Here is a 17,240-nt window from a genome sequence, read left to right as displayed (position 1 = left end):
GTTTTATCCCCACACAAAACAATACCAATAGGTTAATTGGCTTCCTGTTAGTTGTAAGTCTGATATGGGGAAACAAGATTGTGAGCCCCATTGGGGACAGGAACTGATGTGAATATGTTGGTGCTATATATGAAATGGGAAATAAATAAATACATTAATTTAAACTGGTTCAAAGGAAAAGTGGAGCAAATATTCACACCTACCAATAAGGTTCCAGCTTTCATTGAAAAAAGTGCCTCTGAAAAAAGTAGAGGCTAAATCTGATTGGTTACCATGAGCAACCGCTCCAATTTTCCTATGCACTAGTTTGGTGAAGAAAGAAAACCAAAATCTCCCACATTGTATGGATGGAAATATGAGTTCCCATAAATAATAATTTCCTATTGAATACTATTTAAAGTAGGTAGTTAGGTAGAGAATATTTATGAAGATTTGGAAGCACATGTCATATAACCAGGGGCATAGCTAGGAAATAGGGCTACGAGTGGTACAGAAAGTGGAGGCGGAGCAGCATGGGCCCACTACACATTTGAAGTAACAATTAAAACATTGGATGTTATCTATTGGAATAATCCAATAGATAGCAGACTGTATAATGACCCTCCTCGCTCACGGGGCATCTGTGCTGGGTCCTGATGCCATCCAGTGTCTGGACGTAAAGTGCAGCAGTGCACACAAAATCCTGTCGTTGGATGGCGTCAGAACTAAACACGCGCCAGGAGCGAGAAAGATAAGTTTGCAGTCTGATCTGGGGTCTGAATATTTTTTATTTGTCTGATCTGGGGTCTGAATATTTTTTATTTGTCTGATCTGGGGTCTGAATTAAGTTAAGGTATCTGAAATGGATATAGGAGGTCTGTGGTCTGAATATATTTAGGGGGTTTGGTCTAGGGTCTGATATTAATAAAGGGGTCTGATCTGTAATCAAATATTAATATAGGGGATCTGAATATACCATATTTAGGGGGACTGGTCTATGGGTCCGAAATTAATTTAGAGGGTCTGGGTTCTTAACTAATTTTAGAGTTTTGTTTGGGGTATCAATTTTTTGTGCGGTCTAGTATAGTGGGACTATTTATGTGTATAGTATAGCGTACTGTATAGGTGTGCGATATAGCAGCGCTATTTATTTGTTAGGCCTCTTTCCCATTCCAGTATTTTGGACAGTATTTGGAAGCTACAGCCAGGAGTGAAACATAAACTGAGAAAAAGTATAATGGAAATATTTGCACCTCTTCCATGTTTTGGACCCACTCCTGATTTTCGCTTACAAATACTGAAGCAAAATACCGAACAAAATTCTGCCGTGTGAAAGTGGCCTCACTGTCAATCGAGATTGTAGTCATTTTAAAGGGGTTGTCCTGTTTCAGCAAATGAATGTTATTTTTTTTTATAATGATAATTTATAAAATTTTCCAATATACTTTGTGTATTAATTCCTCACAGTTTTCCATATGTCTGCTTGTTGTTATTCTGTAGGAACATTCATAGTTTACTTCTAGTGGATAAAATTCTGTCCATGGTCATGTGATGGACACACAGGTGCTGGGGTCGTTCCAGTATGTGTATTAGGCCTGATTTACACGAGCGTGCGCAAAATGCACTTAACAGCTGCGTGTATCATCAGTGTATGATGCGCGGCAGCGTGATTTTCGCGCAGCCGCCATCATTATGACACTCCGTTTGGATGTTTGTAAACAGAAAAGCACGTAGTGCTTTTCTGTTTACATTCAGAGTTTGACAGCTGTTGTGCGAATCATGCAATTCGCACGGAAGTACTTCTGTGCGACCTGCGTGGTTTTCACGCCCCCATTGACTTCAATGGGTGCGTGATGCGCGAAAAATGCTGAAATATAGAACATGTTGTGAGTTTTACGCAGCACACTCACGCTGCGCAAAACCCACGGACTGTCTGCTCTGCCCCATAGAGTAATATAGGTGCGTACGACACGCGTGAAAAGCACGCGCGTCTATTACGCTAGTGTAAATGATGCCTTAGAGCTGTGTTTTCTAACTATCCCAGCACGTGTGTCCATCACATGACCATGGACAGAATGTTATACACTGGAAGTAAACAATGAATGTTCCTATTGAATAACAACAATCAGAAATTCAATAAATTATGAGGAATTAATAAAGAAAGTATATTGGAACATTGTATATCTTTCCATTATACAAAAAATAAAATAAATTTGCTGAAAGTGGACTACTCACTAGGTGTGCGCGTAAGTGGGAGAGGGCACAATAAATCTTTCCCTAGGTGGAGAAAAGTCTAGGTACAGCTCTGACTTAACTCTTTGTGAGCTCACCTTTAAAATATATATGAATGGGTTAATGCATATTATCTTGATTCAATAAAATAGTACTGTCATATTTATGCACATAAATGACCCTCTTCTTTCTATAGGATGTGGACACTTGTAGCTTAGACCGAACTGAACTTGAAGCAAAACTCCAGGAGCTAAAAGGGATAACTGAACTTATGAAGTCAATTTATGAACAGGTGAGTTATTGGGCTCCTTTCTGTCAATAGGCCATGGTATGTAAAGTGTTAATATGTAGATGAGCATATATATGAACGAATGAATGGTTCATGTATACTTCAAGTCTCATTTCAAACCACATTAACATTGACCTAAAAATATGAACTATTTGAGCTATGATTTTTGGGTAGAACATTTTTCTATTCTACTTCGTACTATAAGTAAGTTACAAGACATTGTGTGCATTGGTTTCATCCATCAACTATAAGGCTCTGATACTTGGCTTGTTTTCAAAGGAACTAAAAGAGGTAATGGAAGAGTCTGGGGATATTTCAGTGCTTCTCAATATGTCCAATGCCTGTCCACTAAACCTGGATAGTGTGGTGCAGGAGGTAAAGGATCGGTATGAGAGCATAGCAGCTCGGAGCCGGGAAGAGGCGCAAGCGCTCTCAAGGAGTAAGGTACTTGTTACACATTGGCAAATAAATCTTATAGTAATTAAAGGGGTTTTCCAGTACTTTTTTTTAATCACTGCAACGCTTTTCAATTTATCTATTAATGCCCCCTGAATATCGTTATCTACATTTATATTTTTTAATTTAACATTATTCCCTTTTGTTTACATTGAGAGGTTTGTTTTGTTTACCTCTGTGTGTTCGTTGTCTTGCTCTTTCGGTCATACAGTTCCCGGCATGCACCGCTTGTGTCCCAGCATGCAATGCGCCGGCAGCAGGGACTCATCACGCCTACTACACCCAGCTATAAACAATCTCCGTTGCCATTTTACTGCTCTCATTAGATCAGTGAGAGCGAACGATAAACCTGCAACATATCAGTGCTGTACCAAACAACACTCTCTTACATAATGGTAAAAAAAATCTTCATTTCACCCCAGAGCCAGAATCCCAGAGCAGAGCGCTAGTATACATGTCAGGTTGTAGTTATAATAAAATATAAAAGTGAGATGTGCAATGTTTTCCATAAATTGTTTTCCTAACTTTGAGTTACAGAGACATGTATATCTTTAGCAAAATTGGACATCAGAGAGAAAATTGTAATGTCTTTTATAGTTACAGCAAGGGGTACAGCAAGCTGGACGTTATGAGACAGAACTGGAGAACAGTCGCAGTCAGATCACACAGCTCAACAAGAAAATCCAGAGGCTGAGGTCGGATGTTCTTAGCATTCAGAACCAGGTATTTATTTTATGTGGTAAGACACATGGACACCAGGATTGTGAGACAGGACAAAGAACATCATGTACAGTTTAAAATAATGGTAAAACTGGCAATATATGGATCTCAGATTCCAGTCCCACATATATATATTTTTCTTTTTTATTTCCAAATGAATGGGCAGCACTACACAAGACTCCAATTCAGCGAAAAAAGTTTTATTCACCCATACGTCAGGGCAACGTTTCAGACCATGCTTGAGAAAGGCCCATGTGGGCTGAAACGTTGCACTGACGTATGGGTGAATAAACCTTTTTTCACTGAATTGGAGCCTTGTGTTCAGAGAAGTACGGTAGAACAAATGTGGAGAAGTTTTGGCACGTTCCGTTTTAAAAAATGTTTTATAAATTGAATGCAATTTTATGCATGGAAAAATGATACAAAAAAAAACTGGTGCAATTTTTTAATTTACTGCACTTGCCATTATGTAAGCAGACTACAGTCTGACATTTACAACAACCTTTATTCTGTCAATGGACAGTAAAATTACTGCTTCCATTTCTCGCACAGCACTGATGATCATTATCTACATTATCTATGACAGTGAATGTTTATGATAAAGCCATAAAGTTATAATATTATTTAATGGTGTTTATGTTCACCTCCAGGGGCATAACTAGGAAAGACTGGGCACCATAGCAAACTTTTGTCAGACCAGCCTCTAACTAAGCAGATAAAAGAAAAATTATTTTTGGGTTTAAAATTAATAAAAAAAAGACAATACTTACCCCCTGGGCGTTGTAATAGCAACGAGTCCCTCTGTTATCTATTATTTCACCTGGTATGATCCCATGTGACTGCTGCAGCCAATCACAGGCTGCAACAGTCATATGGGCTGCAGCATCATCACAGGAGGCCGGCCTGCACAGAGTACAGAGGGGCAGGACGCTATGACAACTCCCAGGAGGTAAGTATTGGCTTTTTTCAGCACTGTTTACGTAGCGGATATTCTGGCTGAAAATTCTCACCATAATTTAGTGCAGTTTTTGGGCCGGATTCCCTGCGGGTTCTAGGACGGATATGCCGCATACTGTGTGAACATATCCAAGAATCCTGCTGGCTTCAGAGCTGAATGCTAGCAGCATTTGTTACTGGTTTCACATCTGCACAGAGGTTGCTTTAGAGTTGCTTCGCACGTACCGAGCCATAATAGGGAACCCATAGAGGTATATTAAACCTTACTGTTCATACATATGCCTACGATTTCATGCAGAGGTTTTTTCTCTGTTGGATTCCGTATGAATTTTACATTAAAAAAAATGTGGAATGCTCCATCGAATGCCTATTACCGAAGTGTTCATGAATAGAAGCAATATCTCCCACATGCGGCACTCAACAGAGCATCAAATGGAAGGGCACAGACGACATGCAGCTCCATAGTATAAATTTGCAGGGACTATTATAGGAACTGAACTGTTGGAGTATAATCTCTGGACTATAATACAGGCTGTAATTCAGGATCACCACAGATAAGTAATTCAATATATTAACACAGTTACCTCTCTTTCTTTGAAGATTCTTTGAACCTTCTTCAACCTTTAGGTCAACAACATTTTAACAACCATCACAATCATGGTGGACACCCTACGATGTAATGATATAGCTGCTGTCTGCCATAAATACCTGGTGAACTGTTACCAACAATCAGTGATATGATTTACTGCTGGAATTATCTTTACTCAAATATGATATACAGATTCGAGAGCCAGTGCTCAAGTACACTAAGAAAGACATCAATTATCTTTATTTATTACCTCTTATTTCTAAAACTAACCATCAGTTATAAGTAAATATATACTACACAATGCGGATGCACTTTACACATACTTAGTTCAGACTCCTAAATGACCTGCTTGGTGTCTACTGTATATTGTATATGTACCTGTAATGAATATGTGTAATCTCAATATCTCACATAAATATGTGTTAGGGTATGTGCACACGATGAGAGGCTTTTACGTCTGAAAAGACAGACTGTTTTCAGGAGAAAACAGCTGCCTCGTTTCAGACGTAAAAGCTCCTCCTCGTATTATGCGAGGCGTCTTTAATCTTGAGCTGCTCTTCATTGACTTCAATGAAGAACGGCTCAAATTACGTTGCAAAGAAGTGTCCTGCACTTCTTTGCCGATGCAGTCAATTTACGCGTCGTAGTTTGACAGCTGTCAAACGACGACGCGTAAATGACAGGTCGTCTGCACAGTACGTCGGCAAACCCATTCAAATGAATGGGCAGATGTTTGCCGACGTATTGTAGCCCTATTTTCAGACGTAAAACGAGGCATAATACGCCTAGTTTACGCCTGAAAATAGGTCGTGTGAACCCAGCCTTAGGAATACTGTATTTAAATTACATTGGTTTTCCCAGAAAACACATTGACGGCCTATGCTTAGAATAGTCTAACGATGTGTGATTAGTAAGGGTATGGTCACACGATTAACAAAAAACGTCTGAAAATTACAGAGCTGATTTCAGAAAAAACAGCCTCTGATTTTCAGGCGTTTTTGAAGCGGAGAATGAAATTTGGAGCTTCTTTTGAGGCTTCTTTTCAGACGTTTTTTGAGGCGTTTTTCATAGTGTTCAATGGAAAATCAGCTCCAAAAAATGCCTCAAGAAGTGACATGCTACTTCTTTTTACGGAGCGTCTTTTTACGCTCCGTTTTTTGACAGCGAAGCGTAAAATAAAGGCTCGTGGGAACAGAACATTGTAATTTTCAAAACGGCCGGGTAAAAAAAAACCTGCATAAAAGAAGTGCATGGCACTTCTTGAGCCGTTTTTGGAGACTTTTTTTGGAGCCGTTTTTGGAGCCGTTTTTGGAGCCGTAAAAAACGCAGCGAAAAACGCGACTTGCTAAAAAAAAGTCTGAAAATCAGGAGCTGTTTTCACTTGAAAACAGCTCTGTATTTTCAGCCGTTTTTGGTTAATCGTGTGAACATACCCTCAAGGTCCGACCCTCAGATCCCCCCGGGTCCGTGGAACATGGGTACATGGTTATGCAGCTCAGTCTCATTCACTTGCCTGAGGGTACGTTTCAGTACCAGTCACAGCCACACATTCAGATGCGCCATTGGGCCAGAATAAACATTAAAGGGGCCACAGAACTCACTGCATCACCGCAGTGCCTTTATTCTGTTGTTCGGAGGTACCCAGGGGTCCACCCTAAGAATAGGCCATCAATGGGTTTCCCCTAAAACCCCTTTGCAGCATGGGCTTTTTTTTAATTTTTTCAATACAAATTCATGCTGTTTTTTCCATCTTCTCCCTTCGTTCAGAAAATCCACTGATGATCTCCCCTTGTTTGTCTCCTGACCTGTCACCTCTTCCAGTGGTGCACAGTGGGGCTTCAGTGTAGAGTATCACAAACTGCCCCCTACTGTAAATTCTAGGTATACTAGAAGTCACCAACGAGTAGAGAGATCATATAAATGTATAACGCTACCAGGTGCCAGGTGCTTGTGTACGGCTTACGGAACTCGGAGATGAATTCTAATATTCTTAATAGCTACTGCAGAACCGTCATGTCAATCCCTGACTGATAAATGTGATTTACTTTCTCCGTCTTCAAAACCGTGGTGTGCTGCCGCTGAGGTGTGTATTACAGTGCCAGCCATATTGCCTCTTCACACATTGCCAGCCACAGCATCATCCAAGCTGCAAAAAAGTGCCAGCCACAAATTTCCTCATAGTGCCAGTGACAATGCCCCACAATAAATTCGGTCACTATGTCCCCCAAACAGTACCAGCCACAATGACCACCCATACAGTGGCAGCCACAAGTCTCCAATTACCCTCCCCCATGCAGTGGCAGAGCAATAACAATGTCCCCCAAACAGTACCAGCCACAATGACCCTCCATACAGTACCAGCCACAATGACCCTCCATACAGTACCAGCCACAATGATCCCCCCATACAGTACCAGCCACAATGATCCCCCATACAGTACCAGCCACAATGATCCCCCCCCATACAGTACCAGCCACAATGACCCTAAATACAGTACTAGCCCAAATGACCCTCCATAAAGTACCAGCCACAATGATCCCCCCATACAGTACCAGCCACAATGATGCCCCCATACAGTACCAGCCACAATAATCCCCCACCTTACAGTACCAGCCACAATGACCCCCCCATACAGTACCAGCCACAATGACCCCCCCCCCCATACAGTGGCAGCCACAAGTCTCCAATCACCCCCCCCCATGCAGTGGCAGAACAATAACAATGTCCCCCAAACAGTACCAGCCACAATGACCCCCCCCATACAGTACCAGCCACAATGATCCCCCCATACAGTACCAACCACAATGACCCTCCATACAGTACCAGCCACAATAATCCCCCACCTTACAGTACCAGCCACAATGACCCCCCCATACAGTACCAGCCACAATGACCCCCCATACAGTGGCAGCCACAAGTCTCCAATCACCCCCCCCCATGCAGTGGCAGAACAATAACAATGTCCCCCAAACAGTACCAGCCACAATGACCTCCCCCCCCCCATACAGTACCAGCCACAATGATCCCCCCATACAGTACCAACCACAATGACCCTCCATACAGTACCAGCCACAATGACCCTCCATACAGTACCAGCCACAATGATCCCCTCCATACAGTACCAGAGACAATGATCGCAGAACAGTGCTAGCTAATAATGCCTTATTTAGTGTCAGTCACAGATACAGTTCCCTTCCCCCAAAACACATTTACATTTATAGTGACTGTAGTCATGGAAATGATCTGTGAAACTTTGGAAATATTTACTTAATGCAAACACAGAACTATCGCTTTACTCTACTATATAAACAATGAACGACAAGAGATCCCAGCATTAGGAGGTTTACTGTGGTGCTCATGGCTATTACCCATAAAATTCCTGGAGCTAAGGTGGAAATAAGTCAAACACCACTAGATATTACTATTAGGTAGGACACAGAGAACAATTTTCAGTTTCTATTGGGTTTTAAAAGAGTAAGTTAAAAGCGATAAAACTAATTTATTTTGTATGCTCTTTTATAATAGCATTAAATGCTAATTCATCGACTGATCGCATCTTTTATGCAGCTAAAAAAATTGTTGCTAGTTGGCAGCACATCTTTCTGTGTAAACAGGGAGATGTGCTGCCGACGTGACGCAAATGAGAAAGGAGACATGCGATCGCAGTACTAAGGGCCTGTTCACATCACCGTTTGCTTTCCGTTCCGGAGTTCCGTCTGAGGTTTCCATCGAGTGAACCCCGCAACGGAAAGTGAAACTGAAACCACAGCTTCCGTTTCCGTCATCATTGATATCAATAGTGAAGGAAACATTGCTAATGGTTTCCGCTCGTCACCATTCCGGCAGCTTTCCGTTTTAATGACGAAATCAATAGCAGAGTCGACAGCGCTATTGATTCCGTCTGAAAAACGGAAACCTGCCGGAATGGTGACGAGCGGAAACCATTAGCAATGTTTCCGTCACCATTGATATCAATGGTGACGGAAACAGAAGTTGTGGTTTCAGTTTGACTTTCCGTTGCGGGGTTCACTCGACGGAAACCTCAGACGGAACCCCGAAACAGAAAGCCAACGCTAATGTGAACAGGCCCTAAGTAACAAGCTCCGAACGACAAGCTGTATTGTTGATCGGCGCTTGTTTTAAAAGTGGTCAACACGGGCAATATCTGTCAATGTAAAATCACCTTTAGAACCACAAAGGGCAAATCCACCCAAAGCAGGTCAGAGGGTCACAGGTGGACTCCAAGACCTCAGTCCTCCATTTATTTCCACAACTATTTATCTCCTAAACCTATTCTGCACTGTTTAGAGATTTTCATCTTTAGGAATTTCTGACACATTATTCTAAACAAAGAACTAATGGCCGTATTACTGTTCTGTACAACCTTGCAGTTATATGGAACCATAATACAGCACCCATAGACTTCTATAGAGCCCTACTGTACCTACCTATGCCTCCGATTTCATAGAGGCATTTTTTCTGTTGAATTCTGTATAAGACAAAAATAAAAATTTTCAGAGCTATTCTCGCCTACATGCTTTGCTTCTAGGGAAGAACAAACCCATAATACAGCGCAGTATGGATCACCATACTGCAGTACATGGAACACAGAGACTTCATGTGCCTTTGTACAGCCTTCTACACACTGCTCTCGTAAGAATGTGGTGTCCCAAATTTCCAATAACAGAAATTTCTGAGTTGTGCCAAAGAGAAATGGGAGCTCTAAAGACTATTGCAGTCCTTTTGGTCTGAAAATTGGTGATGGTCCAAGATCTTGGACTATATTGCTCTAATGTGTGGCTATGGCATGTCAGAGAATCTGATTTGGATGGATTTCCCCATAAAAGCAAAACTTGGAATATAATAGACTGTTGCTGACAAGCAAGAGAAATGTCCGGCCAGAGAAGGCTTCCCCCTGGAAAATTGCTGCGAAGCTTTCAATATGAAAGTGGTTGTCTCTGATAGGGCAATACGAGTATATGTTGACAAGGACATAGCAGTTCTTGTTTATTTAGTCACCTTCTTTTTACCTATCAATAATAATCAATTCATTATTAACAGAACTTATTTTAAATATATAAAGAAATTAAAGGGGTTGTCTCAGAATAAAAATGATCACCTATACACAGGAGAGATGATAATTTTCTGATCGCTGGGGTTCTCACCACTGGGACCCCCACAGATCGTGAAAATGGGGGTCCTGTACACCCAGATCCTCCTTACTGCATCTACCACTGTGAAGAGGTGCTTCAATGGAGCGGTGGTCGAGCATGCACCAGCCGCTCCATTCAATATCTATAAGAATGACTGGAACAACGGTGTGCTGTATTTGGCTTTTTCTGTCATTCCCATAGGCTTTGAATGGAGCGGCAGTGCGCCTGCTCGACCGCTGCTCCATTTAATTTCAGCGGTGGGGCCCCTAGCGATCAGAAAATGATCACCTATACTGTGGATAGGTGACATTTTTGGATTCTGGGACAACCCCTTTAATACAACAGTAACTTAGTCACCCCACTATAGATTTTATCTTAGCTTCTAGCATTTAAGAGATTGGAGGGGGAAAGGTGCGGGTGCACATTGTATATTGCTATACAACTCGACAAGAAAATTCTTATTCATTGATGTAAATAAATGGTATGTGGCTGTGGCAATTTTTCAATAGCTCTGAATGTTTCATAGGGTGTGTGGATTTTATGAAAGGGTGATCAAAACAGCTGCAGAAGAAAATATAACACCTGGAAAATGATTTATTATGGAAAAAGTTTTATGACATTACTGAGCTAATTGGATGAATAATTTCAAGAGATTAACTAAAATTCTAAGGGGGGATTCACACGAGCGTGTATTCGGTCCGTGCGGGCCGCGTGGTTTTCACGGGGCACGCATGGACCAATACAAGTCTATGGGGCAGTACAGACAGTCCGTGCTTTTTGCGCAGCGTTTGTCTGCTGCGCAAAATGCGCGACAGGTTCAATAACTCTGCGTATTTCGCGCATCACGCACCCATTGAAGTCAATGGGTGCGTGAAAATCACGCGCACCACACGGAAGCACTTCCGTGGGACGAGCGTGATTCGCGCAACAGCAGTGAAAAGGATGAATGAAAACCGAAAAGCACCACGTGCTTTTCTGTTTCCGAACATCCAAACGGAGTGTCTTTGCGATGAGCGAAGCCGGACAAGCGTACCGAACTTCACCGGGTTCGGCCAAACTCGTTTTGGCCGATCCCGGCAAAAAAATTATCGGTACGCGACGTCAGGAGATAGTCACTGTCCATGGTGCTGAAAGAGTTAAACTGTTTCAGCACCATGGACAGTGACTTGCGATCCCAAAATACATTAACCTGTAAAAAAAAAACGAAGTTCTAACTTACCGATTACTCCTGTCTCCTTCCTGCAGTCCGACCTCCCGGGATGACACTTCAGTTCAAGTGACAGCTCCAGCCAATCACAGGCCAAGCACAGGCTGCAGCCAATCACAGGCTGCAGCGGTCACTTGGACTGCTGCGTCATCCAGGGAGGTGGGGCCCGATGTCAAGAGAGGCGCGTCACCAAGGACGCGTCACCAAGGACGCGTCACCAAGGCAACGGCCGGGAAGTTCTCGGTAAGTAGGAACTTTATCTTTTTTTTTTACAGGTTTTTCGCTGTTGTGTTCGGCATTCACTGTCGAGGGTGCTGAAAGATTTAGCTCTTTCAGCACCTTGGACAGTGACGGGCGTTGACAAGCCTCATCTCTATGATGCCGACTGCGCGAAAATCACGCAGCCGCGCATCAGACACGCATGACACACGCAGCTGTCAAATGGTTTTTGCGCTCGCAAAACGCTGCGTTGTTTGCGCGCGCAAAAACGCAACGTTCGTGTGAATCTCCCCTAACTTTGGCATATGTTTCCATATTTATGTGAGAGCTCTACCTTTATGATGATTCTACCATATTCATGTCCAAACACTTGAAATATTGCCATTTCAGTGCATACAATTGGAGCAGCAAGTGTCATCGGCCAAGGCAAACAGTAGTACCTCTGTCCAAGATGCCAATGGAAAGCTGGTCGAAGTACAGGAAGCCCTGCAAAAAACAAAACATGAGGTCGCCCGGCTGCTGCGAGAATACCAGGAGCTGATGAATTTCAAACTTGCCCTGGATATTGAGATTGTTACATATAAAAAATTGCTGGAAGGAGAGGAGAGCAGGTGAGGTTCTTTAATTTACCATATTGGAATGACCTCAAGTTACTAGAGAGCTGGTACAAGTGATCACAAGTTTGATAGATAATAAAAAGGGGATATGTTACATCTGCTACTTTTATAGATTGTCACATCTGGTTTTGCTGTTAAAGGGGTTATACAAAATGTAAAAGTATACTTAGTATAGGCCATCAATATTAGATCGATGAGGGCCGGACTTTTGGCACCTCCACCGATCAGCTAATTGAAGGGGCTGGGGTACTCATACGAGCGCTTCTGCCACATTATTGTTTACATGGATTTAATTTTTTGTTCATACTTGCACACGCCATTACTTCTGTAGTGGCTGTGCAATGTATTGCAGAACTGATCCGCTCACTTGAATGGGACAGTGCCGTAATGCCTTGTATTGCCGCTAAGAAAGTAACAACGCGTGCAAGTACGAACAGAAATGAAATCCATGTAAACTATGAAGAGGCTGCAGTGCTCATGCAAGCGCCGCGGCCCCTTCAAACAGCTGATTGGAGTGGGTGCTGAGAGTCGGAACCCACTGATCTAATATTGATGTCCTATCCTAAGAATACACCATCAATTTTAAAGTTCTGGATAACTCTTAAGACTACCTTACACCACTATTAGGCTATGCAGCCAAACATAGCCATAGCTGATCTTAGCTGTACCCTACTGGACAGAGCTAAAAAGTGTCAAGTATCCAACAATGAGGAAAATTATTTGCAGGCAAAAACAATGCAAAGGTATTGACTTACATGGAAACATTAAGACCACGAAGTGTGTGGCCCAGTGCGATAGGTTCAAGTTGCATGATGCATCATTCACACATCTTAAGTTATTAGAAATATGATGTGACAATATCCTTCCTGCAAATGTGGTCCAAATCAATGTAATTCTATGTGTATAATCATAGATCAACTTCAATCGCCACATATTATCACATGCACAGATATCACATGCACACATATTATCACATGCACTCATATTATCACATGCACAGATATCACATGCACACATATTATCACATACACACATTATCACATGCACATATATCATCACATACACACATATTATCACATGCACATATATTATCACATGCACACATATTATCACATGCACACATATTATCACATGCACTCATATTATCACATGCACAGATATCACATGCACACATATTATCACATACACACATTATCACATGCACACATATCACATGCACACATATTATCACATGCACTCATATTATCACATGCACAGATATCACATGCACACATATTATCACATACACACATTATCACATGCACATATATCATCACATACACACATATTATCGCATGCACACATATTATCACATACACACATATTATCACATGCACACATATTATCACATACACACATATCATCACATGCACACATATTATCACATACACACATATTATCACATGCACACATATTATCACATACACACATATCATCACATGCACACATATCATCACATACACACATATTATCGCATGCACACATATTATCACATACACACATATCATCACATGCACACATATTATCGCATGCACACATATCATCACATGCACACATATTATCACATGCACACATATTATCACATACACACATATCATCACATGCACATATATCATCACATACACACATATTATCGCATGCACACATATTATCACATACACACATATCATCACATGCACACATATTATTGCATGCACACATATTATCACATGCACACATATTATCACATGCACACATATTATCACATGCACACATATTATCACATGCACACATATTATCACATACACACATATTATCACATGCACACATATCATCACATGCACACATATTATCACATGCACACATATTATCACATACACACATATCATCACATACACACATATCATCGCATGCACACATATTATCGTATGCACACATATTATCAAATACACACATTATCACATACACACATATCATCGCATGCACACATATTATTGCATGCACACATATTATCACATGCACACATATTATCACATGCACACATATTATCACATGCACACATATTATCACATGCACACATATTATCACATACACACATATTATCACATGCACACATATCATCACATGCACACATATTATCACATGCACACATATTATCACATACACACATATCATCACATACACACATATCATCGCATGCACACATATTATCGTATGCACACATATTATCAAATACACACATTATCACATACACACATATCATCACATGCACACATATTATTGCATGCACACATATTATCACATGCACACATATTATCACATGCACACATATTATCACATGCACACATATTATCACATGCACACATATTATCACATACACACATATTATCACATGCACACATATCATCACATGCACACATATTATCACATGCACACATATCATCACATGCACACATATTATCACATGCACACATATTATCACATGCACACATATTATCACATGCACACATATCATCACATGCACACATATTATCGCATGCACACATATTATCACATGCACACATATTATCACATGCACACATATTATCACATGCACACATATTATCACATACACACATATTATGACATGCACACATATCATCACATGCACACATATCATCACATGCACACATATTATCACATGCACACATATCATCACATGCACACATATTATCTATGCACACATATTATCACATGCACACATATTATCACATACACACATATCATCACATACACACATATCATCGCATGCACACATATTATCGTATGCACACATATTATCAAATACACACATTATCACATACACACATATTATCACAACTACTTAGCAAAACTTATTGGCTGATATTCCTTCTATAAAATCACTGATAAGTACAATGTGTTAGAAATCTTCCATGATATTTTGTATTCCATGTAATAAGTGTTGGGACCTCATCCTGCAGTTTTTGCTCTGGTTTTACTGGGACACCACTATGGAAAATATACGATTATGCTGACTAAACATGATTATGGTGGCTGAACAAAACATGGATTTTATTGATTCAGCTAATCTTACCATTTCCTTCTTTTATATGTCATTTCACTGTTTTCAGTTTTCTATCATATAATTTATTTTGCAGGTTAAAGTCACCTCCTGTTGTGAATTTTCACTGTGAAACTGGTAAGAACACAATCAGAATATGATTCTGTTTTATGTAGGAAAATACGACACCTATTGAAATTTCTTGCGGTGTATTCCAGCCTTCCAACATTTGCATTCACCCTACATGGGACCCTAGGGGATTCTACATTTTTTAGTTGGTTCACAATAGGCATTCAAGACCACCCAGGTACCCGCCCAGGAAAGCAGGACAGGTTAATGAGAACAAAGGAGATGATGGGACAAATAAGTAGTATTGAGAACACAAGGTCTGGCATCTTCAGTATTTGGTTGTTATATCAATATCTGTAACATTAAAGTATTCAATCCTAGTAAAAATTAAGTCTTCCACCATTATAATTGGTTAGCACTTTCCAATGGCAATCTAAACATATATGATACAGTGCACTTATATATCAGGTCTGAATTACAGGTACAGTGTGAACAGGGCAGCCAAACACCCATAAAACAGTCTACAAGCGACAGTAAGAAGTTCTTCCTTAAAATCACGCAACCAGCACAAATAAATTATGTTGTCTCTCTTTATCCTGCAGAAGTGAGAAGACACGATTTCCAGAGGCCTTCACGATCTCGGGCCAGCAGTAGTTCATGGAGTGTAAAGAGCAATACGTCAGATAACTGAGTGGCATCAAGATAATGGAAAACCTTCCTCTGTCTCTGCCACCTCTTACTCTACCTGCCATACCACGGCTAGATGCCATGCTAGCTAAGGTGGAAATACATTGTGGTGGGGCCTTTATTGAAATTAATAGTAAAGCACCAGTCTTCAAACCAACTATCAAAGTGTCAAAAATAAGAAGTACACATCACAATTTGTCGAAACCACTTGTCAAATTATTTAATATTTTTGTAGCTAATTCTTATTTTTACCCATAATAATAAATGTGTTATTTGTTTCACTGTTATACGTATTGATTGACTAATAATAGAAGTGAATGGTCTTCAGATGTCAATAAATGTTAGTCACACATGCAAAGATAAATAGCAACAACATGGAAATAGGTTGAAATAATCTCCATACTGTACAGGTATTGTCATTTTATCAAGTGAATAACTAACAAACACCTTACAACATACAACTGAAAGATGACAGCCGCCACTCCCTACAAGGATATATGGTCATGGACATGATAGTCACCAGTCTTTATAGGTGTATATGGTGAAAGACATGATAGCGACCAGTCTTTGTAAGGTCGGATTAACACGAGCGTTTGCGTTTTGCGCACGCATAAAATGCTGTGTTTTGCGCGCGCAAAAGGCACTTAACAGCTCCGTGTGTCAGCTGCGTATGATGCGCGGCTGCGAGATTTTCGCGCAGCCGCCATCATTATGACACTCTGTTTGTATGTTTGTAAACAGAAAAGCACGTGGTGCTTTTCTGTTTTCATTCATACTTTTTACTGCTGTTGCGCGAATCACGTGCCCATCACGCTGTGTTGCGAGTACTGCTAAAAATGAATGGGGAGAAGTGTATGATGCTGATTGGTCACTGATTGGTCAGCGTCATACACTTCTCTGTACAACGCCCAGTTGGTAAAAAAGTAAAAACACGCCCAGTTGTCTATTAAGAAACTAATTAACATAAATCTAAAATTGTGTATAACT

At 40.7% G+C, this 17,240-nt stretch overlaps 1 protein-coding gene across 1 annotated transcript in view; it reads left to right on the top strand.

Moving 5' to 3' along the window:
* The window catches only part of LOC142740666 (keratin, type II cytoskeletal 80-like), a 33,177-nt gene extending 16,643 nt beyond the window's left edge, over positions 1-16,534 (top strand). The window contains exons 4-9 of the mRNA XM_075850078.1: positions 2,408-2,503; positions 2,780-2,944; positions 3,554-3,679; positions 12,192-12,412; positions 15,595-15,635; positions 16,169-16,534. Of these exons, the coding sequence (XP_075706193.1) occupies positions 2,408-2,503; positions 2,780-2,944; positions 3,554-3,679; positions 12,192-12,412; positions 15,595-15,635; positions 16,169-16,257 (738 nt within the window). The 3' untranslated portion in view covers positions 16,258-16,534. The remainder of the gene's footprint in view (positions 1-2,407; positions 2,504-2,779; positions 2,945-3,553; positions 3,680-12,191; positions 12,413-15,594; positions 15,636-16,168) is intronic.
* The last annotated feature ends 706 nt before the right edge of the window (positions 16,535-17,240 follow it).

The sequence above is a fragment of the Rhinoderma darwinii genome, chromosome 2 (genome assembly GCF_050947455.1).
Source record: "Rhinoderma darwinii isolate aRhiDar2 chromosome 2, aRhiDar2.hap1, whole genome shotgun sequence".
Classification (NCBI taxonomy): Eukaryota; Metazoa; Chordata; class Amphibia; order Anura; family Rhinodermatidae; genus Rhinoderma; species Rhinoderma darwinii.
This window is presented reverse-complemented; position numbering and strand designations above follow the sequence as displayed.